This window comes from Cataglyphis hispanica, chromosome 12 (assembly GCF_021464435.1).
Source record: "Cataglyphis hispanica isolate Lineage 1 chromosome 12, ULB_Chis1_1.0, whole genome shotgun sequence".
NCBI classification, from domain to species: domain Eukaryota; kingdom Metazoa; phylum Arthropoda; class Insecta; order Hymenoptera; family Formicidae; genus Cataglyphis; species Cataglyphis hispanica.
This window is the reverse complement of record NC_065965.1, coordinates 65,201-91,283: the sequence shown is the minus strand read 5'-3', so window position 1 is coordinate 91,283 and position 26,083 is coordinate 65,201. Positions and strand designations below refer to the sequence as shown.

Sequence of the window (26,083 nt, the reverse complement as noted above, 5' to 3'; positions counted from 1 at the left end):
TCGAAAAAGAAAAGGAATGGGATAATTATATTAATATGGCAATGTTCTCATATAATACCAGCGTTCACGAAGGTACTAAATTTTCGCCATTTGAATTAATTTTTGATCGTATAGCACGATTACCCTCTGCTCACACACCAATAGACGAGAATCTAGAGATAACTTATCAACAATATTTAACGGATTTATTTAATAAAATTAACGATATACAGGAAGAAGCACGTAAAAATCTTATAGCAGCAAAAGAAAAAAGTAAATATTATTATGATCGAAAAATTAATCCGCAAAATTTTCGCGTAGGATCATATGTATTTTTATTAAAAGAACCCGCAAGAGGGAAATTCTCTGATCAATATACGGGCCCTCATGAAGTTATAGAAATCTTACCTCAATATAATGTTAAAATTTTAATAAAGAATAAACCCCGAATTGTACACATCACTAAAACTCGCTCACGTTGAGCCAGGATGAAACAATGTGAATATTATTTTTGGTTACAGATGCGTTGGCATCGCCAACGAATTATTATTTCAGGACAAAAGCATCATTCCTCTTTAACCGCACACCATCATCTGTGCTTTGCTTATTGTGCTAAAGTCCTGGGTTATCTTAAGATGGATAACAACTCTATTCTTTTTTGAACGGTTATTAACTACTTACTATAAATTATTTTATTTTCGCTTGTTTTATCATTTTATTTCAGCTGGATTACGTCATACAGTAGTTACTTATAAATTTTGTCAAAATTGCGAGAGTAAAATAGTTTATACGCGCTCAATTTTACGATGCGATAAATGCTTTACTTCATACGTTTGATTTATTATTATTTTTAGGAAACAATACCCTAATGGGATCGCGCTTGTAATTTTGATGTCAACTCCCAAGAAATCATTGACCTCTATTAGAATCTTAATAATACCCTAACGCACTACTCTAATCGCATATCATCTGCTTATCATTATTTAACAGCTTCTACTAACTATATTGAACTAATTACTTAATACTTTAACGGAATACTACTGTTACGTCCTGCCAATTTTAAAAACTATATTTTAGCTAGTAATTAAGTACCGCTTTTATCCCTGCAAAATACCTATGGAATAATTATGTAATCCATTTGCTTTTATTTTAATTGTTAACTAATTTCATTAATCGCTTATTATTTTAGTTTCATATGGTTATTTAGCCTAAAACCTGAATATATTTTAATCCTTTTAGTAATAATAATCGATGGCGCAAGGAATTGAGAATTCCTTAGATCGACGAATCAGGAAGCTTTATTTAGAATTAGCTAGCTGTACAGCAGTGACTTTCTAGAACTAACCTGCTGATTACTTTAAGAACGAACTTGCGAGCGAGTTTCATACTCGATAATATCGATACTAATATCTAACTTTTAAGATTTTAATATTTAATTATACAGACAAATGTATATTTAATAATTACTCATTCTTAAATTGAGGAGTAAATGCGCCGTACTTTATGGAATCATAAAACGTATATAATAATAATTTGTTGACAATATTTATAATTATTTTATCCAAAACATCACATATAAAACTTTCAATACTATATTCAATACAATTATACTTTATAAATAATTAAAATCATATTAATTAAAACAGGTTATTATATAATGCGCGAATGCTTCCATAAAGAAATGATTTTAATAAAATTAATACGCTTTATTGTAGTAGTTTATTGTAGTATCGATCAAGCGACCATAAATATAAATTTAAAAGGCTTATATTCTATGGAATCATAAATTATATACATTACATATAATACATATAAGTTATCTAAAAGATCTATTTTTTTAAACTATAGAATGCCATAACTTTATATAAATTGCTAACTTATTATCAGAACTGAAATAAATAGAACAAATGATTTCATAAATTAATAAGCATAAATATTAACCATATTATTAAGGATTTTATATTATAAAATATTAACTAAGCTTAAGAAGAGAATGCGCATAAGAGGTCTCATATCAGTGAAACCTGATATTGCGAGCGATAAGTCGAACGGACACGCGACGGCTACGACCACGAGCGTGAAACTCAATAGTCAGATAAACATATCGATCGACAATTCTCAGAAGAATTGTTGTTAAAAATCTTTCTTCTCAGAAGTCCTCCACTGAATTATTCTAAGAACCTTCCAGAGCGCGACGCGTGTGCTGCGCACGGCCCGAAGACCCTTTGTTTCGACAGTATATAAGCCGGCGATTTCGAACCTTCGGGGCATTACATTCAGATCATTCAGCATTGCATTGCATTCAGTTCAAGCAGTAAAATCGGAGCAGTCAGTTCGAGCAGTCAATTCAGTCATTCAATTAAGAGATCTTCAAGCATTCGAATCATTTATTCTTAGCTAACATTATTCATTACTAATTCATTACTATTTCGTACAAGTATTCGCTCCGTATTATTCGTTCATTGTTCGCGTACTATTCACTATTCCATTTCGATTAATATAATTGTCGATTCAGTGTTAAGTTGTGTAAAACTAAGAAAAAAATAAAAAACCTTGTGCATACATCTGTGTGCTTTTATCCGGCCTACTTCATCCACGACCGAGGTCTTAATGGACGAGAGAAGGGCCTAACAGAGTACGACCAGAACTTGAACAGAAGGAAGGATTTTCCTGCCACATCACGGTAAGTACTTACAATTACTATAAATCCCCATCCTTCCATAAATATTAGAAACTTTATTTGAATTGACTGACAACCCCTAATATCATTTAATTACCTTTTCATCCTCTAAATAATAAGAAATCCTCTGTCAAGCATTAGGCTGACAGTTTCCAGTCAGTCAACTTTAATCTATTATCCTACTATTATTTAAAACACACCCATAGTATCAATACTAAGTAAGATTTATAAATTTCATGCAAAATATATACTACTGTTGTCATTTGAACCTGACTTAATCTTGCAACACTTTGCTCTTTTTCCCGAAAATCCATCGTTGCCGAGCGCTGATCGAGGTGCCCTGGCGGCGTTTCCTATCAATTTAAAAATCTCCCACAAGAAATGACAACAGGAGATTAAATTGAAATCAAATTTATTATCTAATATTCTGAACACAACCCAATCCTTGAACCTAGTTGCCGAGCGCTAATTACGGTGCCCTGGCGACATTACACATTCTCCCTAAAATTCCATCGTTGCCGAGCGCTTATTACGGTGCCCCTGGCGACATTCGATCTTTTTTCTAAACCTTCCCTTTCTATCAGAAATTTAGAGTCACAATATAATCAAGTATTGATATTAAATAAAAGACCTTATTCTTTACACAATTCTCATAATAAATTAATCGATCTAACTAACTCTCTATTATTTAGTGTCCAATTTGTTAACTATCCTTAATTTCTATTATAATGTTCCTTTTCAAATCTTAATTCTCTTACGGTTTCTAATTAATATATATATATATATATATATATATATATATATATATATATATATATATATATATATCTTAAGTAACAAGCCCCTTGCATATGGTGAACCCGCAATACAAGCGGACTTGCCATAAAACGCAACCATAATCGATATCTTTCTTTTATTATAATATTAAAATTCTATTCTTTAACCCTGATTAACCTTCGAATTACATATACCTAGTTGCGTCCATATCCCTAAAATACCTAGTGAAACTTCCTAGTAACCAAATAGTTCCGCGCCTACATCATTCCCCTAGATCCACTAGATTAGTCCTAGCTCTCGGCGTCCCTGGGGTATAGCCGGTGGAAGCAGGTTGCCCTATAAAAGTAGAGAGCAATCTTTTTCTCACTAACTGAGGTATAGAGAGAGAAAGAGCTGAGACGTAACAAAGTACACAGACATATGATAGATTTTCGGGAAAAAGAGCAGTGTTGCAAGATTAAGTCAGGTTTAAATGACAACAGTAGTGTATATTTTGCATGGAATTTATAAATCTTACTTAATATTGATATTATGGGTATGTTTTAAATAATAGTAGGATAATAGATTAAAGTTGACTGACTGGAAACTGTCAGCCTAATGCTTGACAGAGGATTTCTTATTATTTAGAGGATGAAAAGGTAATTAAATGATATTAGGGGTTGTCAGTCAATTCAAATAAAGTTTCTAATATTTATGGAAGGATGGGGATTTATAGTAATTGTAAGTACTTACCGTGATGTGGCAGGAAAATCCTTCCTTCTGTTCAAGTTCTGGTCGTACTTTGTTAAGCCCTTCTCTCGTCCTTTAAGACCTCGGTCGTGGATGAAGTAGGCCGAATAAAAGCACACAGATGTATGCACAAGGTTTTTTATTTTTTTCTTAGTTTTACACAACTTAACACTGAATCGACAATTATATTAATCGAAATGGAATAGTGAATAGTACGCGAACAATGAACGAATAATACGGAGCGAATACTTGTACGAAATAGTAATGAATTAGTAATGAATAATGTTAGCTAAGAATAAATGATTCGAATGCTTGAAGATCTCTTAATTGAATGACTGAATTGACTGCTCGAACTGACTGCTCCGATTTTACTGCTTGAACTGAATGCAATGCAATGCTGAATGATCTGAATGTAATGCCCCGAAGGTTCGAAATCGCCGGCTTATATACTGTCGAAACAAAGGGTCTTCGGGCCGTGCGCAGCACACGCGTCGCGCTCTGGAAGGTTCTTAGAATAATTCAGTGGAGGACTTCTGAGAAGAAAGATTTTTAACAACAATTCTTCTGAGAATTGTCGATCGATATGTTTATCTGACTATTGAGTTTCACGCTCGTGGTCGTAGCCGTCGCATGTCCGTTCGACTTATCGCTCGCAATATCAGGTTTCACTGATATGAGGCCTCTTATGCGCATTCTCTTCTTAAGCTTAGTTAATATTTTATAATATAAAATCCTTAATAATATGGTTAATATTTATGCTTATTAATTTATGAAATCATTTGTTCTATTTATTTCAGTTCTGATAATAAGTTGGCAATTTATATAAAGTTATGCCATTCTATATTTAAAAAAATTAGATCTTTTAGATAACTTATATGTATTATATGTAATGTATATAATTTATGATTCCATAGAATATAAGCCTCTTAAATTTATATTTATGGTCGCTTGATCGATACTACAATAAAGCATATAATTTTATTAAAATCATTTCTTTATGGAAGCATTCGCGCATTATGTAATAACCTCTTCTTCTTCTTCTTCCTCTTGAATTAGACTTAGAGCCTGTTTTTTCCGATCATTTCGCCTCGCGAGACACATTATCGGTCCTGTGAGCGTCAAATGCTTTTTATCGGGATTAGGTTGCTGGCCTTGTCCCCGAACCCTTTTTTTTTAACCCGGGCTTGGGACCGGCTGCGTTAGATAGTGAATTAATCCATCCACCATCTGTTGCAGGCAAGATACTCTCAGCAGGTTTTTGTCATTGCCTGCCGAGAGGTGGCGACCGTGAAATCCTACGATATTTTTAAGCTCGGGCTGGATTTGAACTTGAAATCTTTGGCATAGAAGAAAGTAAATAAACATCTCTTTGCGCCACGATCGCCACTATGTAATAACCTGTTTTAATTAATATAATTTTAATTATTTATAAAGTATAATTGTATTGAATATAGTATTGAAAGTTTTATATGTGATGTTTTGGATAAAATAATTATAAATATTGTCAACAAATTATTATTATATACGTTTTATGATTCCATAAAGTACGGCGCATTTACTCCTCAATTTAAGAGTGAGTAATTATTATATATATATTTGTCTGTACGATTAAATATTAAAATCTTAAAAGTTAGATATTAGTATCGATATTATCGAGTATGAAACTCGCTCGCAAGTCCGTTCTTAAAGTAATCAGCAGGTTAGTTCTAGAAAGTCACTGCTGTACAGCTAGCTAGTTCTAAATAATGCTTCCTGATTCGTCGATCTAAGGAATTCTCAATTCCTTGCGCCATCGATTATTATTACTAAAAGGATTAAAATATATTCGGTTTTTAGGCTAAATAACCATATGGAACTAGAATGATAAGCGATTAATGAAATTAGTTAACAATTAAAATAAAAGCAAATGGATTACATAATTATTCCATAGGCATTTTGCAGGGATAAAAGCGGTACTTAATTACTAGCTAAAATATAGTTTTTAAAATTGGCAGGACGTTACAAGAGCAATTTTTTTCTCACTAACTGAGGTATAGAGAGAGAAAGAGCGTCGCTGAGACGTAACAGTGGCAATTCTCAAGCGGGGAATAAGCGAGGAGCACACACTTGTGCATAAGCGCATAACCATAAACATAAAAAAATTGATTGATCCACAAACATATGCCTAACGAAATGAACCAATCAATTTCCTTATACTTATGATTATGCGCTTATGCAAAAGTGTGTGCTCCCGCTATACACAATTTTGCATAAGCACATAGCTATAAGCATAAAGAAATTGATTGATCCACAAACATATGCCTAACGAAATGAACCAATCAATTTTCTTTTACTTATGGTTATGCGCTTATGCAAAAGTGTATGTTCCTCACTTTAAAGCGAGGAGCACACTTTTGCATAAGCGCATAATTATAGCATAAGGAAATTGATTGGTTCATTTCCTTATGCACATATTTGTGGACCAATCAATTTCCTTATACTTATGATTATGCGCTTATGCAAAAGTGTGTGCTCCCCGCTTTAGGCTTCTCTCTGATATAGGTGTATGTCCATATGTTGATAGGCTAACTTTATGGAACTATGGACATACACCTATACATCGAGATTAAGAATTTGTTTCTTAGCATTGGTAACCCTGAGAACCGAGTTTCACATTGTCACCGTGCGAGGTCTTCAATATCAATTCAGAGTTTACCCGTCACTCCTGCCGATCTTTAAAAAGTAAAATTGATATTGTGATGAAATCAATTTCTTTAGAATGACTGAAACTCCTTTAGGCTTAGGCGAGAAGACATTTATTCTTCATGGAGTCGATGTGAGTGTATTTAACAATGATGTTTTTAATGCAACCACTGCATTTCAATTTAGCAAATTAATTTTCAAAAATCAATTATCTTGGCTCCATTCTAAGTTAACTTATTCTATTAATTGCTATTAATTTCTATAAACAATTTATATATATATATATATATATATATATATATATATATATGTGTGTGTGTGTGTGTGTATACACAAATTCATACTTTATTTTTATATATTATTTATTTATATATTTATTTATTTCCTAATTACATTTACTTATTAACTTTCCTAATGTAATAAGTGAATATATTTCAGCTTAATCTAAGAAATGATGGTCGATCTAGATATCAATTTCGTTCCATCGAGATTGAAACTAGACTAATGCCACATGCACATGGATCAGCAAGATTTCGTATTGGCAATATTACAGATGTTTTAGCCAGCGTGAAACTGGAGATTGACACACCACATGCTGAAAAACCAGATGAAGGCAAAATGGACTTTTTTGTAGACTGGTTTGTTCATTAATTTCAGATTTTTAGTTTTAAGATATTACAAATGTCGTATTCTTATCATCTCTTCTATAGTTCTGCTAATGCTACACCAGCATTTGAAGGCAAAGGTGGAGATGATTTAGCGACCGAGATAAGCAATGTTCTTTCCATGGCTTATCAGACACCAGATGTCTTTGACTTAAGACAGTTATGTATAATACCTCATAAGAAATGTTGGAAAATATACGTGGACATTTTGGTAAGTATTACCAAATGGTAGAATGCTATTTAAAAGTCCAAAGTCCATTCTGTCACCTTTTGTTTTTTCAGATCCTTCAATGTGGTGGAAATCTGTTTGATGCTGTCGGCGCTGCTGTCAAGGCAGCATTGTATAATACTGAAATTCCAAAAGTACTTGCAGCAATGCTTGATGGCGGTGAACCAGATATTCAGGTCTCGGATGATCCTTATGATTGTATCAAACTCGATATTACAACATATCCATCGATAGTAACAATATGCAAGGTAAATATTAATCCTTAAAAGTATTTCTGTTATTGCATTGAATATATTGATATAGCATTAAACTATTTTTTTCTGTAATATGTTTATCTAAAAAATTAGCTGAGCAAGTTTTTTTTTTAATATGCAAAAGATATTTCATAAAAAGATGACTCTATTAATATTTTTTTTTTTTTATTTTTATAGATTTTAATTATATTTATATTTTATAATCATTAACAGCATAAAAATTTAATATTTAATTAATACAAATGATATTTCCTTCTTTCAACAGATTGGTGACAACTTTGTGATAGATCCAACATTAGAAGAAGAATCATGCAGTGCGGTCAGTCTTGTTATGTCCGTAATGCCAAATGGCAAAATAACATCTGTGATCAAGCTGGGATATGGCAGCCTGTTGCCTAATACTTTAATTAAGATGTTGGAAGTAATAATAATCTTTAAATATCTTTTTTTAATTTTTATAAATATAAAGTTAAAGACGAGTATCAAATCTTTGCATTTTCTATTCTCTGCTTGCTTATTCTTTATTTCCTTATTATTTAGTACTCTTTTTGCACTGCTTTCCTACTGATTTTTCGAATGTGTATATATTAATGTAATAACATGCATAGAATCAGAAAGTGACTTTTCTTATTCTACGTGATAGGAATGTAAAAAGAATAAACAATATATAAGAATTCGATTGTAATGTGGAATTTGATTTAAATTTTCGATTTCTATTTCATAGGTAGGAAAGGACATTGGGCTTAAATTAAACGAAGCTCTTAAGAAAGAATTAGAGGAAGAAGATAAGCTCGGCCGAACAAAACCTCTTTGTGGCTTTCTTAGATAATATACATATACAATATGTATTTATTGTGAATTCTAAAAGATTTAAATATATTTGTTTTTAATGGAATTCATCACATTGTATAATGATTTTTACTATTTAGTTATAGCATACATCATAGCATACAATATTTCTCAAGCTTCTTTCCTTTTATATAAGGTTTTGAAACAAAAACTTGTTTTTATCATAAATATTATGAAGCATATTTTGAGAATTGCTGCAGTCCTGAAGAGAGAAGTTCTCGTGAGTGTAAGACGAGCACACGCGCATATGTATAATGGAACAATAAAACAATGAATGAAATAATGATACACAGGATTATGCTGAACAATAACTATTTTCACAAATACGATATTCAATAATTTTTATATACATTTATTAATAAACTTTACGTTGCACGCGCATGAAATATAGCATGTAATTTATAATAGATATCATAAAAAAAAGTTGCAAATCTTCCTGTCATTCTTTAAATAAAAATAAATAAGTTTGGTGGAAATGTTCTTGGAAGAAGTCAAGCAAAGCGCAAAATTTTGAAAGATCAAAAAATAATAAACCGAGATTATTACAATAAGTCAATAACAATAATGAAAAGTAAATTGTATAAAGAACAACGAGAATCAAGATTTAAACATTCACTAAATCGTTTATAAGGTATACCTGTTTAGGCCACAATAGTTTTGATAGCTTTTGGCACTGTTCAATTGGACTTTACGCGCTATTAGAAATATTCATGATTGACATCAGAGAAAATCATTCTTATCAACTTGGTGTTATAGCTTGGAAATTGAATTAACTTCTGATAATAATTTGTTAAAAAAAATCTTTGTCTATACTTTTTAAATAATCTGCATTATAAATTATGTAAAGCAACATTTTTTGCAAAAACGGAGTCATGTTTTCGTTTTATTATTTTTGAGATAATTATTGTCTAATTTGTTAGAGTTATTGTCGCGATATAAAAATGTATAAGATATCACAGTGTCCATGTTTATATTAATGATTAAATGTTTATTATACATATTCATATTGTATTTTTAAAGCGTAAACGAAATTGCGCTTTAAAAAGTTGATGGATATTACATGTTGGCATTTCCAAAATTGTGATCATTTTAATCACTTATACGCGAATATCTGTTATTGTTTCATCGTTGTTTATTAATTAGTAATTATTAATTCACGGGGTATGATTAAATAATTCAAATTCACATATACATTGCATATTATATATATATATATATATATATATATATATATATATATATATATATAATTAATTAAACGGTATGAAAAAGAGAAATCTATTTAGAATTCTCTACGATGATATTTGTCAGGATCGAAGTACGACGTGACTACAACGCGATTATTAAACTTTCTTCCTGTGAGAGTCTGCTGCGCCTTTTGACAGTCAATCACACTATTGAATTCAACAAATACCTGTAACAAAATAAAAGAATAAGTAATATGCAGATACTCGTTGCATCAATATTAAATGTACCTTTCCACAACCGGGTACATCGACACCTTCGATAGGTCTTGGAATTTCCACAGATCGCACGACGCCGTATTTGTTACACTCTTCTTTAATGTCCTCGAGAATATCTTCATATTCTTCTTCTTCCATTAATTCTTCTGGTGTGACCATATTGAGCAAACAAAGTACCTGAAAGATACGATTATTTAAATTGTCAAATTATAATTTAGTGATTTCTGATAAGCTTATTCGAATTTTAGCAAAGCTTACTTCGGTCGCAGGTCCGCTTGTTCCAACCATCGACAAACCAGGCACTTGAATTTGTACTGGAGCTTGTGCGCCTATCATGGGATTCTTGGCACCTACGCTGGCACGTTGTACAATTAATTTTTTATCACCCAACTGCATCCCGTTCAAACCGGCAATCGCCTGGTCGGTCATTGAGACGTCTACATATTCGCAAAAGGCATATCCTTTGGAAAGCCCAGTAGCGGAATCCTTTACTAAATTGAATGCCCTCAGTTGTCCAAAGCTCATCAATAATTCTTTCACCTGTATTATCGTGTAACTATTACTATCTCATTCGCAAAACTCATAATCTTCAAATCTATAAATATAGACTATGCAACTCTGATATTAGTCATAAAAAATTTAAGTTATATGAAAAATATTAAAAATTATGTATTATAATATGCAGGGTGTCTCATTTGAGACACTACTCGTGTGCAGATAGAGCGGACCAAACTGAGTCGAAAAGTCCTCTATCATTTTTTTTTTGTATAAAGCTTAATAAAAGAATTATTATTGAGTAAAGTCTGGTCAATCATCGCTGATCTTTAGCCGGATGTACGTCGGTGAGCCGCGCGCCTGGTAATATGCGTGAGCGCTGTACTCAATAATAATTCTTTTATTAAGCGTTATACAAAAAAATGATAGAAGACTTTCGACTTAGTTTGATCCGCTCTATCTGCAAACGAGTATCCCAAATGATCTGGGACACCCTATATATTTAAAGATATTTATATTCCTTTAAAAAACCTGAACATTTTTTTATATGATCAAAGATCTCGTATTTATGAAAATTTAAGTATACTTATATAAAATTTAGAATCGAAATTCATTAATATCGAAATAAATATTTTTTTTCAGATAGGCTAATTTTTCAAATTGTGATAATTAATAGCAAGATATTTAATTGAAAATCCGATAAATTTATTTTAGAATAATTTAAGAAGAAAGTTGCATCGTCTCAATATGAGAAAAATGAAATATAAATGCATAGATATGCTTGCGTATCTTTCCTCGGTAACAACTCCTTACACATATGTCCTTCGTGCCGGACGAATTAATTTCCGCTCGATTGTGCTTCGGCGTCTCTCTTTATATTGTTTATTATTTCAAACATAAAATCTTTGATATTTATATTTTTTAATGTAATATATATATATATATATATATATATATATATATATATATATATATGTATACAGACACACACACATATATTGAATTATTATACTTACATATATCTCGACGAACTAAGGACTGAAAACATAAAACTTTAGATAACAGCATGCTGCTCTCGATAACGAATTACATTTTTCTTCTTTTCTTTTGTCATATAATTGAGTCTGTCTCAAAATTGCTAATCACCTAGCAATTTAATAGAGCAATATGCTTTTATCGATGTAAAATTATTGAATCAGAGAACGCACCATTACAGGAGAACCGACAACACATCAAAGAAGGGGTCTACAAAATCGTCGCATAATCCAATGTACGAAGGCATGAGAATGGTATAAGTACTTGCCTCGAGGGACTGGACTAGCCTCTCCCCAGGCAGTGTGGTATTTTGTCATGTTCGGTAGTAGTAGTAGTAGTAGTGGTAGAAGTAGTGGTAGAAGTAGTGGTAGTGGTAAGCGAATGCTTTTGATCGGCACGACCCTAAGCTAAGAAATGGGGAGAAAGGGTACTGGTATCAGTCCACAGTTTACTATATAATGAGATGATACGTTTTTTTTCTTTTGTTACTCTTCTTACGAAATTAAACATAGCTTGTAAGAATACCGTTACATTCTATTCGATTAAATCATCCAATGAAAAAGCTGTTTCTTTTTTTTTCTTTTACTATTACTATTTCTACTACTATTACTTTTTTAAAACTATTTACGTTTATTTTGATATTCTTATTTTTATTTAATAAGTTTTCAATGCATTGATATATTCGACAGTCATTCGTTCGCGGCAACCTGTAAACGTAATGAGGCACAAGACGAGACGTGCAGTAAAGCCTGAAAAGCCTGTAAAAAGAACAGCTGCAAAAGAGGAAAAGAAGTATTCCTGAAAAGAATATATACCGGAGAACTTGGAGCTGTTACCAGATGCACATAAAATTATGTGTTGACCCTGTAATCCCAACAGAAAGAAAAGAAAAAAAATTCTGCTAAAAATGTTGATCTTTACGTTTTTCTTGCAGACTCAAGAGATCCTTCCTTGCAACATGTATTATTGCTGCATGAGAAGACGATTCTGTAAAATTTTAAAATGTGGAAAAATATCCAAGGGTATAAAAAAACTTTAGAGGAACTTGTTTCAAAATGTCACCAAGTATTTCTATATCCTGTTTATCTTTGTATCACATGATTCGAATGACCGTTTTTTTTTTTTCGGTTTATTTCTGTAGTCGAAACAAACTCTTCCCCCCTCCCCCTTCCCTGTTGGTTCTCCTAAAAAAATTGTCTAAAAATTTGTATCTTCGTGATGGATTGGGTCCGACGCCTAGAAAGGCTGTAAGAGAGGATGATCATTGATGACTGCATACCACCTAAATGCTGTAACGCCACTAATACTTCCCTAAACTAAGCAATGTATGCCACATTGGAACGACGAAATACAAAGGATGATAAGAGATTTTGTAGAAAAATACGAGAAGCGGACTGTCCAATTGTAAAAAAAATATATATATATAAAAATAATAATTCAAAATCACATTCTGAATTATATATCTCTATCTAATAAAGGAGCCTAACCGACGCCGAAATATCTTGATGGAAACGCATACATACCTCTGTTGAATTCGAGTAAGACGAGGGTTCCCAGTCATGTGTATGTATGTATGTGTGAGTGCACTCACTGCTAAATAGCTAAATACCTATATTATAATTTAGTCCTTTGAGGGTAACTTACAACGCGACAGGGTTAGCATATGCACATGCTTCCCGTGATATATATAACCCTGTATCGTTGTGATATCGCAGAATGCAATTTTTCATTGATCATTGAAGTCAAATTCTTTCTTGATAAAAATTTATAATATCCAATAGAGTGATGTAATTTGGCAAACTAACGCAATTGATCAGAATAGGTATCAATGAAGAAAAAAATTGCATCCAAAGGTGTGCAATAGATAAGATTATTTCATAATTTTGCCATGCATACCTGTTCCTCATTCAAATAATTTGGTAAACCACCAATGAAGATCTTGTGCGGTGAATCTAAAATAGAAATATACACACAGAATTAAGATAAATATAGATTATGATTAAGCATGACATGATTGAAAGTGTATTATTAAATATAAGGAAATGTATGTTAAAACATACCAGGGACCGTACCTGGCACGTTCATGCTTGGATTATCAGTCATCCCTGGCATTGGTTGGTAATCATGTGGCCTCCTTATTTTCAAACTCTGTCCTTTAAAATTTATACCATCAAACGCCATGGCTTGCGTAGTTTCATCTATTGATCGGAACTGTATTTAAAAAGAGAAAAAGTTAAAAAAAATATGAACAATATAATTAAGTGAATGATCAAAATTAATATTATCTATACCGTGCTTTGAATGATGTTTAAAAAAAAATTGATATAAAAAATTGTATCCTGTGTATATGTGTGTGCAAATTAATATTATACCTCCAAAAATGCGAAATTTTTGTCTAAATTAATTTGACACGCCAATACTGGATTTCCAGCGGCTTGTGCAAGTCCAGATAGATGCATTTGTTGATTGAAGAATTCCATCATTTCCTCCTCAGTGACACCAAATGGAATGTTTCCTACATAAAGCCTTCTTGCTTGACGAGTTATAGTGCTACCAACTACAGGTACAGCTGCCTGTGGCGTATCTGCCACAATATTTGCAGGAATTTGTCCAGCAGCTTGCATAGCCTTATACTGTAAGAATAAAAAATATATGTGTGTAAATATAATATTTAAAGTAACAAATCCTTAAGAGAGAAATCCCAGTAACACAAAAAATAAAAATCTTACTTGCAAAGGAGTAATATGTTCAAAACCAGGTGGTGGCACATCCCAATATAGAGAAGGTTTTCTTCTCCTGGAGCTACGACTTTTCTTGGGTGAGTTACTCCTCTTTCTATCTCTACGATCCTTAGAGCGAGAACGTGATCGCTTTCTACGATCTCTACTTCGTGATCGATGCCTCCTATCACGATCTCTATCTCGATCTCTATCTTTATCTCGATCCTGTCTGTCACGATCTAAGAACAAAGGCAAATTGGGGCATCATCTAAGTATGTAACAGAAAATATATAATTTTATTAAGCTTATGATTATTTTATGGTTATTATAAGTTTATGGTTGGTGATTTACTTGTATCTATATATTATTACACATCTCTTCAAATAAGAAAACAGTGTTTAATAATATTTAATAAAACTAATATCGATAAGACTAGAAAGATAAAATCACCATTAAATAATATACTTGTTTTCTGCATAATTTTCGATATTTTAAATCATTTTTTATAATATAAAAATACAAGTCACGTAAAATTTTTAAGTAAATTTTATATCTGAATTTATAAGATAAAGGGGAAAGGCCGTTATCTCGAAACGCGTAAGCAATTCTTCAAATTGAGTTTACTAGCTTGGATGTCTGGCCATTACGTTCGTAAACAAATCGGCTAACCAGCTAATAACGCGGTATTAGCTTGATAATATTTTGATTGTGAAACGCGTGGTTTTCCGAATTACTCACCTCCGTTAAAATCCTCACCCATTCTTTATATGTTACTTCAAAAAAAATATACGTATGTCAACTGCTCCTAGTCAACCTTCCGAAATGGCGTTGATGGCGTGCGATGCACGAACAAGTGTATATGACCACGAGATGTCGCGTAATTACAAGATAGTAAACATCAAGCGAAATTAAAAATTGAAACTATATTTTAAGGCCGCATTAAGCGGGGAACACACACTTTTGCATAAGCGCGTAGGCATAAGCATAAAGAAATTGATTGGTCCACAAACATATGCCTAACGAAATGAACCAATCAATTTCCTTATGGCTATGCGCTTATGCAAAAGTGTGTGTTCCCCGCTTTAGATGAAATTAATTTGTCGTACGACAAATTTTTTAAGCAAATTAATTGGCTACAAAATAGAAAATTTTGTAAGTCTCTAGAAATTAGCTAATCAATGCGTTTTAAAATTTTGTCGTATGCAAATGTATATCTTTAAGCGGGGAACACACACTTTTGCATAAGCGCATAGTCATAAGCATGAGGAAATTGATTGGTTCATTTCCTCATACATATGTTTGTGGACCAATCAATTTCTTTATGTTTTTGGTTATGCGCTTATGCAAAAGTGTGTATTTCCCGCTTTACGCTAAAGCGGGGAGCACACATTTTTGCATAAGCGCATAACAATAAGCATAAGGAAATTGATTGGTTCATTTTCTTATGCATACATTTGTGGACCAATCAATTTCTTTATGTTTATGGTTATGCGCTTATGCAAAAGTGTGTGCTCCCCTCTTATGGGTTGTGGACTCGGTTGCAGTTGAGTTAAATCTGCCACATACGATGCTGGTTTCCTTGCTGGATCGCTTGCTGCAAACCTATTCCATAACTCAGCCTAGCGATACGATATCGTTACAAAATGTGATTCCGATATCGTTATCGAAATGAATATATCTTCATTGACATAACTCTATTATTTTTGTTTCAACCAATCATATTCTCACGTTTACAGAACATATTAAATGGATTTACGAATGCAACAATGATGTGTTTTTATTATTGGTTATGTATTATACTTATGTATTGTTATTATTAGTTATTATATATTATTTATGTATAAGAGAAAAATATCATGACAGAGTAAGTATTTATATATGTTATATATATAATATATATATACATATATATATATATATAATTTTTTTTATTATTATTAATGTATGTGTATAATGTAAAAAAATTTAATTAATTAAATTATAAAACCGTACAATAAAAACATTTATTGAATTTAATACATCTGTTTTAGAAAAAATAGCAAAACGCGTCAAGAATATAATAGATTAGGCTGTTTCCGGTTTTTACTTCGTAATCTTTAAAACTTTGTACTCGCGTTTCTTTCTTTATTATAGTTTGTTGCAAAAATTAAATTATTGTGACAATGAATAATAGTAATACACAGCTCGCAAAATCCACTATTTTACTAGCGTCGTTTTATGTCGTTACGGGCTATCGAAGGGTCCTTTAAGCGGGGAGCACACACTTTTGCATAAGCGCGTAATAATAAACATAAGGAAATTGATTGGTTCATTTTCTTATGCATACATTTGTGGACCAATCAATTTCTTTATATTTATGGTTATGCGCTTATGCAAAAGTGTGTGCTCCCCGCTTTACCCCTCGATATCTTAACGACGAAATTCAATATCGATACTTTTATCGACATATATCGTTACACTGAATTATAGAATACCATTTTTCGTTATAGTGTCGTCTGCGTAACGACAAATCATGCTAGTGATATTGTCGTTAGGAAGTCAGAGAATAGGGCTGCTGGATAATTTTGCTGGTTGCCGTGCACGCTTCACCGGCTGTGTTCCGTAATTCACTGTCAGCGCTGTAAGCGTGACGTCATTGCAGCGCTGATACAGACTGGGTTCGGGAAGCACGCTTTTAGCGCTATGAGCGTGCTCTATCTTTGTTCAACTTCAATAAATAACAAAGATAGAGCACGCTCGTAGCGCTAAAAGCGTGCTCTCCGAACCCAGTCACAGACGTTCCGTTTTTAAAAATGCACTATGGCGCAAAATAGAGAAAACGGAACGGAGATTGAGTACTGTACAGTTTGACAACAAAAGTATGAACGTATATCGGCTGCGTATAAAAAATAAAATATGGAAAAAGCTACAATAACTATTACTAATAATATTGCACAGATTATCGTGGAAACAAGTACCTCAAGTGAATCTGACAATGATCCAGATGGATTAGAGGAACTTGTGGCAATATTAAAAGGACAAAGAACAAATTATGTGCCAAGAATTCGATGTAAGAGATACATAGAAGACTGTGTATCTTAATACACAGATATGGATTTCAAAAGTCATTTTCGATAAATTTTAATAATTTTTTAGTTTTTATAAATATAATAATGTTTATAATATTAATAATACATAATTAATACATAATAATAAATTTTTAGGTTACGTCATACTGAAATACATTTTATTTTATATTAGAATTAATAACGCCCTTACTAGAAAAAAATGGAAAATTTGGTAGATTTTCGATCTTTCCTGAAAAGCAATTATTACTTTCTCTTTGGGTGATAGGTACGCCTAATTTTTATAGATAAGAATTGAATTACGTTAACAATAATCATAATTTAAGAGTTTTTTGTTATAAAATACCACAAAATATTATTGTATTATTAAAGAAGAATATAAAATATTATATTATTAAATGTTATAGATGCATAAGTGATCGCTTTGATGTTGGCAAAGCAACAGCATGGAGAGCTGTTCGAAGAGTTGTCAATGCTCTCTATTCACTTCTTCATACGTTTATTAAGTGGCCGACAAGAGAAGAAGAACATGGAATATTGTAAAAGATAAATGTGGTTTTCCAAAGGTAATTGGAGCTATTGATGGAACACATATACGTATTGCAGTACCCAAGATTCATCCTGAATACATACATCAATAGAAAAGGCTATCACTCAATTACAGGTATTATTGTTGTTATAATTGCATCAAAAGTTATGCTTTTTAGATACATACAATATAATTTTTATGATACTATATGTATGCATGATTTTAGATTATATGTGATTCTGACCTAAAATTTATACATTGTTATACTGGGCAAGTGGGATCTGTGCATGATGCCAGAGTTTTTAAATTATCAAGAGTTTATGATTTATGTGAAAACTACTTTTATGATAACAGTCATATATTAGGTGATGCAGCATATACAATTGATCCTTATTATTGATCGTTATGGTTCCTTATAAAGATAATGGGCATCTAACTGAATCTCAAATAAAATATAATATGTGTCATGCACAAGGTTGAATAATGATAGAGAGAGCATTTTTTACTCAAAGGTAGATTCCGCAGCATATTAGATAAGTTACCTATGACCAGAACAGATTTGATACCAAAATACACAATTGTGTATTGCATTTTGCAAAATATTTGTATATTACAAAAAGATTTCATCGAAATTCCATTTATAGTTAATGAACCGCAATTTATTTTACATAATGATATTAACAACATTGAAAGAAAAAATCAAGGAATAGAGAAACGAAATACAATTACGTACTCATTAATGCATGGAAATATATAAACTATAATAAAAATGTAAATAGTGTATATAATATTTATAAAATAATAAAATACTTTTGTATAATAAATTTTATCTTTATTTCAAATAGTTACAGCTTTTATCTTTTTTCAGTTTTAACTTTTTACATCTTTCTTTATACACAACAAAACTATATACTTTTAATAAACTATATATATTATATTAATAATTATTTGAACCTTTTTCTTTTTTAAACAAATTATTTTTTATCTCTTAAACTAAACTTTAGTAATATTTATTTACCTAAATAAACATATTCTTTGTTAATAAGTTTTGGTAATCTTTTGTTAATAATCTTAGAATATAAATAAAAAAAATAGTTTACTTAAACAACTAAACTAATAATCACAGTTTTAACAGTCTTGAATGTATAATCAGTTTCCAGTAATATCAATTTTGATTGTTAACTATCTTTTGCAACAAATTTTTCATCTGATTCAGAATTTGCATTTTTTCTGAATGTCTCTTTTCTGCAGCTTCACGTTTCAATTTTTTTTTTTTCATTAAAGCAATTTTTGGTATATTCTTCTAAAATATGATTAATCTTTTTCTTTGAATCTAAAAAGCATAACAACGTATATAGTTTATTCAAACACAATTAAAAATAGTTTATTAAAACACAATTAAAAACAAAAAGCTTTCTTACTTGTTTTTTCTTTTCTATTTTCCTTTTTATCTTCAGATGTTTCAGACGTTTCAATATTTGAGCCAGCTACAACCAATGAATCCATCTATGGTTTGCTTTTACCCATTTCATCCATAACCTATAAAGTGCAAAAAAAAGTTAGAAAAATGATTTTATTAAAACAATAATAAGTGTATATATAATGTATATTTTATAAATTAAAAAAAACCCACTTAATATTCCCATGTTTTTCTTGAATTACCAGATTTACGATTATGATCATTTATTATACATAAGTTCGTTTTAACGTTTGGTATTTTATGCAACATTTTTGTGCATTAATATTTACACCTTCTGCCTGCATCATTTGTGCAACTCTATTCCAACACATTTGTGTCATTTTTCCTGATGTAAAATCACTTTCCATTTCTTTATAAATGGTAATTAATAAAAGTGTTTCTGCACGATTCCAGTTGTGTGATCCTGAACCACATTCAATATTTTCACTGCTATTTTCTATAAATAATTTTTGTATAAATATTAATATTTTTACCTAATAAAACTTTTTAGTAATAATGTTTTCTTACAGTTTTTATTTAATTGACTGGATCCGAGATTATTGGCATCTTTATTGTTTTCTGTAAAAATATTATTGATTATTTCTCAGTAGTGTTCACAAATTTTCCAAAAACAATCATTATTAATGCATGATTAAGTTCTTTCCAAATTTTTAATAAAATCTGCAATATAGGATAGTAAAAAAGAATACTTATTGTTTGTTTTGGTATTGATTCCTGTTGAGCATATCTTTTTGCTTGTAAAAATAAAGTTTGTGCAAATACCATATCTGCAACAATTATCTTTGTTTATTTCTCTACACATTAATACAAGTATAATATAATTAATACAAGTATTAAAAAAACCTTATTCTTACCTCTTGACACTTTCTCTGCATCTTCTTCATTTACTATTATTTCATATGAAATATTAGTCTCCGCATCAATTAATGTTATTTTTTTATCTTTTGCCATTATTCTCGTAGCTATTGATAAAAGGTTAATGATACTCTTCAATTCTGCCAATTGCTTCGCCATATTGTACTGTAACTACTGCATTTATCCAGTCGCAGCAGCCACAGCAGGAAGCGACGACAAAACTTATGACGTCATTATTCTTTTAGCGCTATCACAATGCGCTGTAGTAGCTCCATATAGTTAGCCGGTCAACATTTATTTTTATAAAATTTTTTTTTACGAATCGTTTGTTGATCGTTTGTTGGTGATTGTTGATCTAATTACAATGTTTATTGGTTAATATTTTTTTTGAAAATACAAAAATAAAATTTTATGTGAAGTTAGCCAGAAAGATATTATTTTTATTTCAATCTTAGTTCACTCGATGCACAATCGTTTACTGGTCACAGAAAAACTAATTAAAACATTTGTTGGTTCATATTTGCCTTGAAAAACGAAAAAAACTAATGCAATAATAGTGGGAAAGGTTGGGTAAAACTTAAGATTGACTTTAAGATACACACGCGCATATCCCACCAACCGGTGGGATCTTGCACCTCTCGGAAAACAGGTTATTCCATGCATCGCCTGCCAAGAAATAATGAAAGAAAGTAACAATGGATTGAACAATGGAAATATAAAAAGAAGTAATATAGATCTTTCGAAAGACTGGTTTGTATGCGAAGTAAATTTTATATATTGTTTTTTATTAGATACATTTAAAAATTGTATTAATATTATTAATATTCAATATTATTAATATTCATAGATATATTTTTCGCCTGAAATGTGGGAAAAACCACGAATAGATGGGAAAAAAAGTTGAAAAGTAATGAAGTACCCACAATTTTTTAACATAAAATAAAAAAAAACATGACATTACTTACATTACATGACAATGGAATGGATTCTGATTCTTCCAATGTAAGTTCAATTTCTTATTAATTTTCTATAATATTATTTGTATTATATTATTATTATTTCTCATTTTGTTATATGTTGCACAATGCAGAACAAAGTACATTATATCAGCAACTACACTCGAAGAATCATCATGTGTTTCGTTGATAAGCACCCAAAATAAAGAAATAGAAAAGCTGTTTCTCAATATTACAAGTTTTGAAGAGGCTGCAGTAAAACTCCAAAATGCATTACTACAAGCTGTATAAGCGAAAGAAGAAGCGAAGAAAACGAGGAAAAATAGAAATTAGACAAGCGAAACTGAAACTTAAGGAAGCAAATATGATGATTTTTAACAAGTCAATATACAAACAATATTTAAAGAGCATGTAAGAAGACTTATATATCAAAACAAGAAATTAGCACAACAAATACATATTTTGGAAGTAAACAAGAATTTCCGCAAAATATTTAACGATCAAATTGTAGCTCTTAACAGACAATATGCACGAAGTTGCAAATGTTCTAATAATATAAAAGCTCTTTGATTGAAATTGTCATGTGGTAGCATTATAAGATTATAAAGAACTATTGAATCAGAACATTCCTTTACCATCAGAGCGTACTCTTAGAAAAAAACTTGAGAATATTAATTTCAAACCCGGTGTTTGTGACCAAATATTTGATGTACTACAACATTAAGTTTCGCAATTTACTGATGATCGAGAAAAAGATTGCCTGCTAGCCATCGACAAAATGAGCATTACTGCAGGAGAACAAATTGATCAGTCTATGAAGTGTTTTTTTGGCTTGTCAACTCTGCCTGATAAATTTGGTACAATATAAACTTTTATACTTTTTTTTCCTTTCTTAACTTCTTACTTACTTCCTTTTTCTTTCTTTCTTTTCTAATGAATTAACAGGGAAAATAAAAGAAACTACACATAGTTTAGTTTTCATGCTTGAAGGCTCTTTACGCGTTGGAAACTCCCTGTGGTGTTTTACATCTGATAGTTTAAATGGAGCTATTTTAAAACCTATCATACTCAAATTATTCAAAAAGCAGAATCTATTGGTTTATACGTACACAGTGTGTCTTCCGATATGGGTTCCGTAAACTTAAGCATATGGAAAACATTTGAAGATATTGTCTGTAGCAGATATTCAAAAATTGGTAATTGTATTTCTCATTTTAATGATAATGCTTGAAAACTGTTGTTTATTGCTGACGCTCCGCATCTTACTCAAAAACCTTAAAGCTACTCTATTAAATAACAAAGTTATTGAATTGCCTCAAAAATTCCTCCAGACATATAACTTATCTTCTATTCTATTGCTAAGTGTGAACATTTACACGAATTAATCGACATTCAAGAAAATTTACAATTTAAACTAATACCTAAGATTTCAAAAAAAGACATGTAACGGGCCGCTTCACGAGCGGTTTCGAATACGCGCGCGGACAGCGCAATCGGGATCAGGATTCGTGAAGTGGGTTGAAACGCAACAGACGTGAGTTGTTAGGTACGTCGTTTATTCGCCACTCGAGGCAATGGTCAACTTTACAATCGATATACGGGTCGATATACGAGTCAGTTACAATCGTAATGAATTTAGATAAGAATACAACGCACTGTTGTGACGCCGGTCTAGACGGTGTTTTTCGCGTCTAGTTAAAGGGCCCGGCTCGTGGCGCGGGGTGCGCGCGGTAAGGCGGGCGCGTGTTGTCGGCTTCGCGGTTGTTGGCGCGAGGTGCGCGCGGTAAGGCGGGCGCGTGTTGTCGTTCTCGCGTTTGTAGGCGCGAGGTGCGCGCGGTGAGACGGCGCGTGTTGTCACCGCGTGTCGGTACTTCGATATCTCGCAGTTTACAGTCGTGCGAGATTTGACAATAAATACGCGTATGGTGTTCGGCGCGGACTGCAGGGTGCTAGGCCTGCAGTCGGGTGTATGCGTTGGTGACGCGGTGTTCGGCGCGGATTGCAGGGTGTCAGGTCTGCAGTCAGGTAGATGCGTCGGTGACGCGATGCGTGTTCCCAGCGATAATCGCGGGAAGCGGAGTTCGGACGGTCGGATAGTCGGATCGTCAGGTCTCGAGAATACTCGAGGAAAGCGGCGAACTCGTCCACTCTCTGTCCTATACGGATGTGTGTTGCGACTGGATTCGTCTCGAGAACAGATAGCCGAGAATATTCGGCGGAGGCTGCGAACACGTCAACCTCCGGTTTTACTGTCTTTCGACGGCTTGGATCGGTTTCTGGTAATATCTCGGAGCGTACTGCTCGAGCGGATTCAGGTGCCGGTCTGGTGGCGTCTGGTGTTCGGTAGGGCTTTTTATACCCTACCGAAGCGAGCGTGACACCCGCGCCGTTCGCATCCCCCTCGGGATGGGGGAGACGACGCGGGCCTCCGGTAGCGCGCGTTTCGGCGATTGGCATTCGCCGGAAACGTTCGGTGCTCGCTTTGTTTATGACAAACACTAACGGCTGTGTTTGTCATAAACATTGTTTACGCATGTTTAAAAATGGGCGCTAAGCGCCTCTGCCCTTGCCCGGCTGGTGTTCGCCGGGCGGCAGACTTCCGACGGGTAACGTGTCGGGAACGATGGGGGGATGCATCGTTACAGACATTTCCTGCAATACATTTAACAGAATGAAAGTAAATAAAGCAAAAAATATATCGAGCCGAGATGTTAGTAGTGCCATGCAGTTTTTTGCTGAAGAGAAAGGTAGGTAGGAATTGAATACAACAGCAGCATTTATTCAAGTTTGTTCTAAATTGGTTAGAAATCTGGTTAGAAATGGAAAGATCACATACATAAAACAGAGCGCGCATTATGTGTGTAAAGCGGGGAGCACACACTTTTGCATAAGCGCATAGCCATAAGCATAAAGAAATTGATTGGTCCACAAACATATGCCTAACGAAATGAACCAATCAATTTCCTTATACTTATGGCTAAGCACTTATGCAAAAGTGTGTGTTCCCCGCTTAATTCTTTCGGTTGCCATAGCGAAGCACGCTCGCAAACCGCTCCTCCCGTTGCTTCGCCGCGGACCGAGTATCAATTGACAGTGAGAGGCATCTTCGCGCCGTGAGTTTTTCGCGGCACTTCGTTGGCTGATCTTTTAAAATTAATATTTTCTTAAATATAGAGAAAATCACAAAAGGTACAGGACTTTTCTATTCAAAATAACACCCTCTACCTTCCCTTACAGGGTTATCCGCAAATTATCGGACACCCTGTATATATATATATTACTGAACGCCATTTTGAGGGGCCTGCGAGCTGAACCAATGAAAACAGATACGATGAATGGCCAGACTCTATATTCTAAGGACTCTATTTAGAATTGTGTCAGCAGCGCTCAGCGTTGCTGGCTTGGCTTCAGATGGAGCGTGCTGCTGTGCAAGATTCGCTGCTGGTTTCACTTGTTTTGTGACTATGGTAATCATATGACAGTTCAATGTATTCTAAATGGCTTTTCTTGCGAGCCAGCAGAGAAATCTGCTAGAAAAGTAGCACGGATTTAATCCCCAAATTCCATCAAGCTAGCCAGTAGCGCGGCTAGCCACCAATGACGTTACTTTCCATCATCGCTCCCAGCACAGCTGCCATCACAGCTCCAAGCAAACGATTCAATAAGGAAAGCACCGTGTGCGGCGGACATAATTGACCCCTTAAGCAAAATGTTAGCAGTATGACGGCAGATTGGTAGCAGATTTAATCAAAATCTGTTATCAAACTGACATCAACTGCGTTTGCATTCAGCTACTGTTTTGCCGGCAGAATCTGCTAATATAAGTCGACAGATTGGCGGAAAAATTTGAACAGACTTTGTTGACACAACTTGACTGCAGATTGGTGGCAGAAACCGAGCAGAGTCTGCTAACATAATCTGCTGACAGATTGACAGCAGAAATCAAGCAGATTTTGCAGCTTCTAGACATTTCTATAAAATGGACATTTAAATTGATTTAAACATTTAAAGAATTCTAAGTGACAAAATGACAATAAATTTTGGTCACAAAATAACTAGACATAAAATAATTATAACATAATCTAATAAAATAATCTAATAAATAATTAGACATCCTAAATTAAGTCTCATGAAACTCAAAAATGATGTCAATAATCGATATATCACATTCACGGGGATGTCATTTTCTGTTTTTTGTATTAATAATATATAAATATATAATATTAATGTAATAAATATAGGAAAATTTAAATAATTTAATTTATACAATTAAAGATTTTATTTAATGGAATTTCTATTTTATATCTTAGATTTCTATTTTATATCATAAATAATAATTAAATAATTTTGCTTATTCGAACAGAATTTGTTCGAATAAATGAAATTGGACATTTATCTGTCCGATTTTTCAAAAATCAATTCAATATCAGAATTCCCTCTATGGGAATCGTATAAAAAATTGAATCGATAAAAATAATTATATATGTTGTTAGCCGCGTTTTGCTTCATATACGCTCATGACAAGAACTTGAATACGAGATATAGAAAGTGAATACTGCGTCACATAACGGTAAGCAAATAAACTACTGTTTCAATAAATTATTGCAGATTCTGCTCGATTTCTGCTCCCAATTTGCTGTC

The 26,083-nt window shown here is 32.6% G+C and overlaps 2 protein-coding genes and 3 long non-coding RNA genes across 8 annotated transcripts; 3 read left to right on the top strand and 2 right to left on the bottom strand.

Moving 5' to 3' along the window:
- Positions 1–6,796: 6,796 nt before the first annotated feature.
- On the top strand, positions 6,797–8,890 carry LOC126853342 (exosome complex exonuclease RRP42). Its single transcript, XM_050598991.1, has 6 exons — positions 6,797–6,980; positions 7,286–7,485; positions 7,558–7,723; positions 7,795–7,989; positions 8,261–8,416; positions 8,720–8,890. Exons 1-6 carry the CDS (start codon positions 6,924–6,926, stop codon positions 8,822–8,824), a joined length of 879 nt encoding a protein of 292 aa, XP_050454948.1. The 5' UTR covers positions 6,797–6,923; the 3' UTR covers positions 8,825–8,890.
- Positions 8,891–9,811: 921 nt separating this feature from the next.
- LOC126853335 (splicing factor U2AF 50 kDa subunit) lies at positions 9,812–15,442 on the bottom strand. Of its 2 annotated transcripts, none has more exons than XM_050598974.1 (8): positions 15,296–15,442; positions 14,567–14,796; positions 14,210–14,470; positions 13,898–14,048; positions 13,734–13,789; positions 10,566–10,847; positions 10,320–10,484; positions 9,812–10,258 (listed from the first exon to the last, which is right to left on the bottom strand). In XM_050598974.1, the coding sequence occupies exons 1-8, from the start codon at positions 15,315–15,317 to the stop codon at positions 10,127–10,129; spliced, it is 1,299 nt and encodes a 432-aa protein (XP_050454931.1). In that variant the 5' UTR covers positions 15,318–15,442; the 3' UTR covers positions 9,812–10,126. The 2 variants fall into 2 exon arrangements, with proteins under 2 accessions (XP_050454931.1, XP_050454932.1); XM_050598975.1 differs by having other exon boundaries at positions 13,910–14,048.
- Positions 15,443–17,154: 1,712 nt separating this feature from the next.
- LOC126853350 (uncharacterized) lies at positions 17,155–18,921 on the top strand. 2 transcript variants are annotated; one of them, XR_007687943.1, is made up of 5 exons: positions 17,155–17,415; positions 17,495–17,606; positions 17,761–17,890; positions 18,030–18,286; positions 18,378–18,921. It is a non-coding gene; the product is annotated as an uncharacterized LOC126853350 (long non-coding RNA). The 2 variants fall into 2 exon arrangements; XR_007687942.1 differs by having other exon boundaries at positions 17,156–17,606.
- A 481-nt stretch (positions 18,922–19,402) lies between these two features.
- On the bottom strand, positions 19,403–20,680 carry LOC126853349 (uncharacterized). Its single transcript, XR_007687941.1, has 5 exons — positions 20,486–20,680; positions 20,139–20,398; positions 19,785–20,067; positions 19,573–19,690; positions 19,403–19,484 (listed from the first exon to the last, which is right to left on the bottom strand). It is a non-coding gene; the product is annotated as an uncharacterized LOC126853349 (long non-coding RNA).
- Positions 20,681–20,847: 167 nt separating this feature from the next.
- Positions 20,848–22,326, top strand: LOC126853351 (uncharacterized). Of its 2 annotated transcripts, none has more exons than XR_007687945.1 (3): positions 20,848–21,236; positions 21,334–21,488; positions 21,577–22,326. It is a non-coding gene; the product is annotated as an uncharacterized LOC126853351 (long non-coding RNA). The 2 variants fall into 2 exon arrangements; XR_007687944.1 differs by having other exon boundaries at positions 20,848–21,249.
- Positions 22,327–26,083: the final 3,757 nt, after the last annotated feature.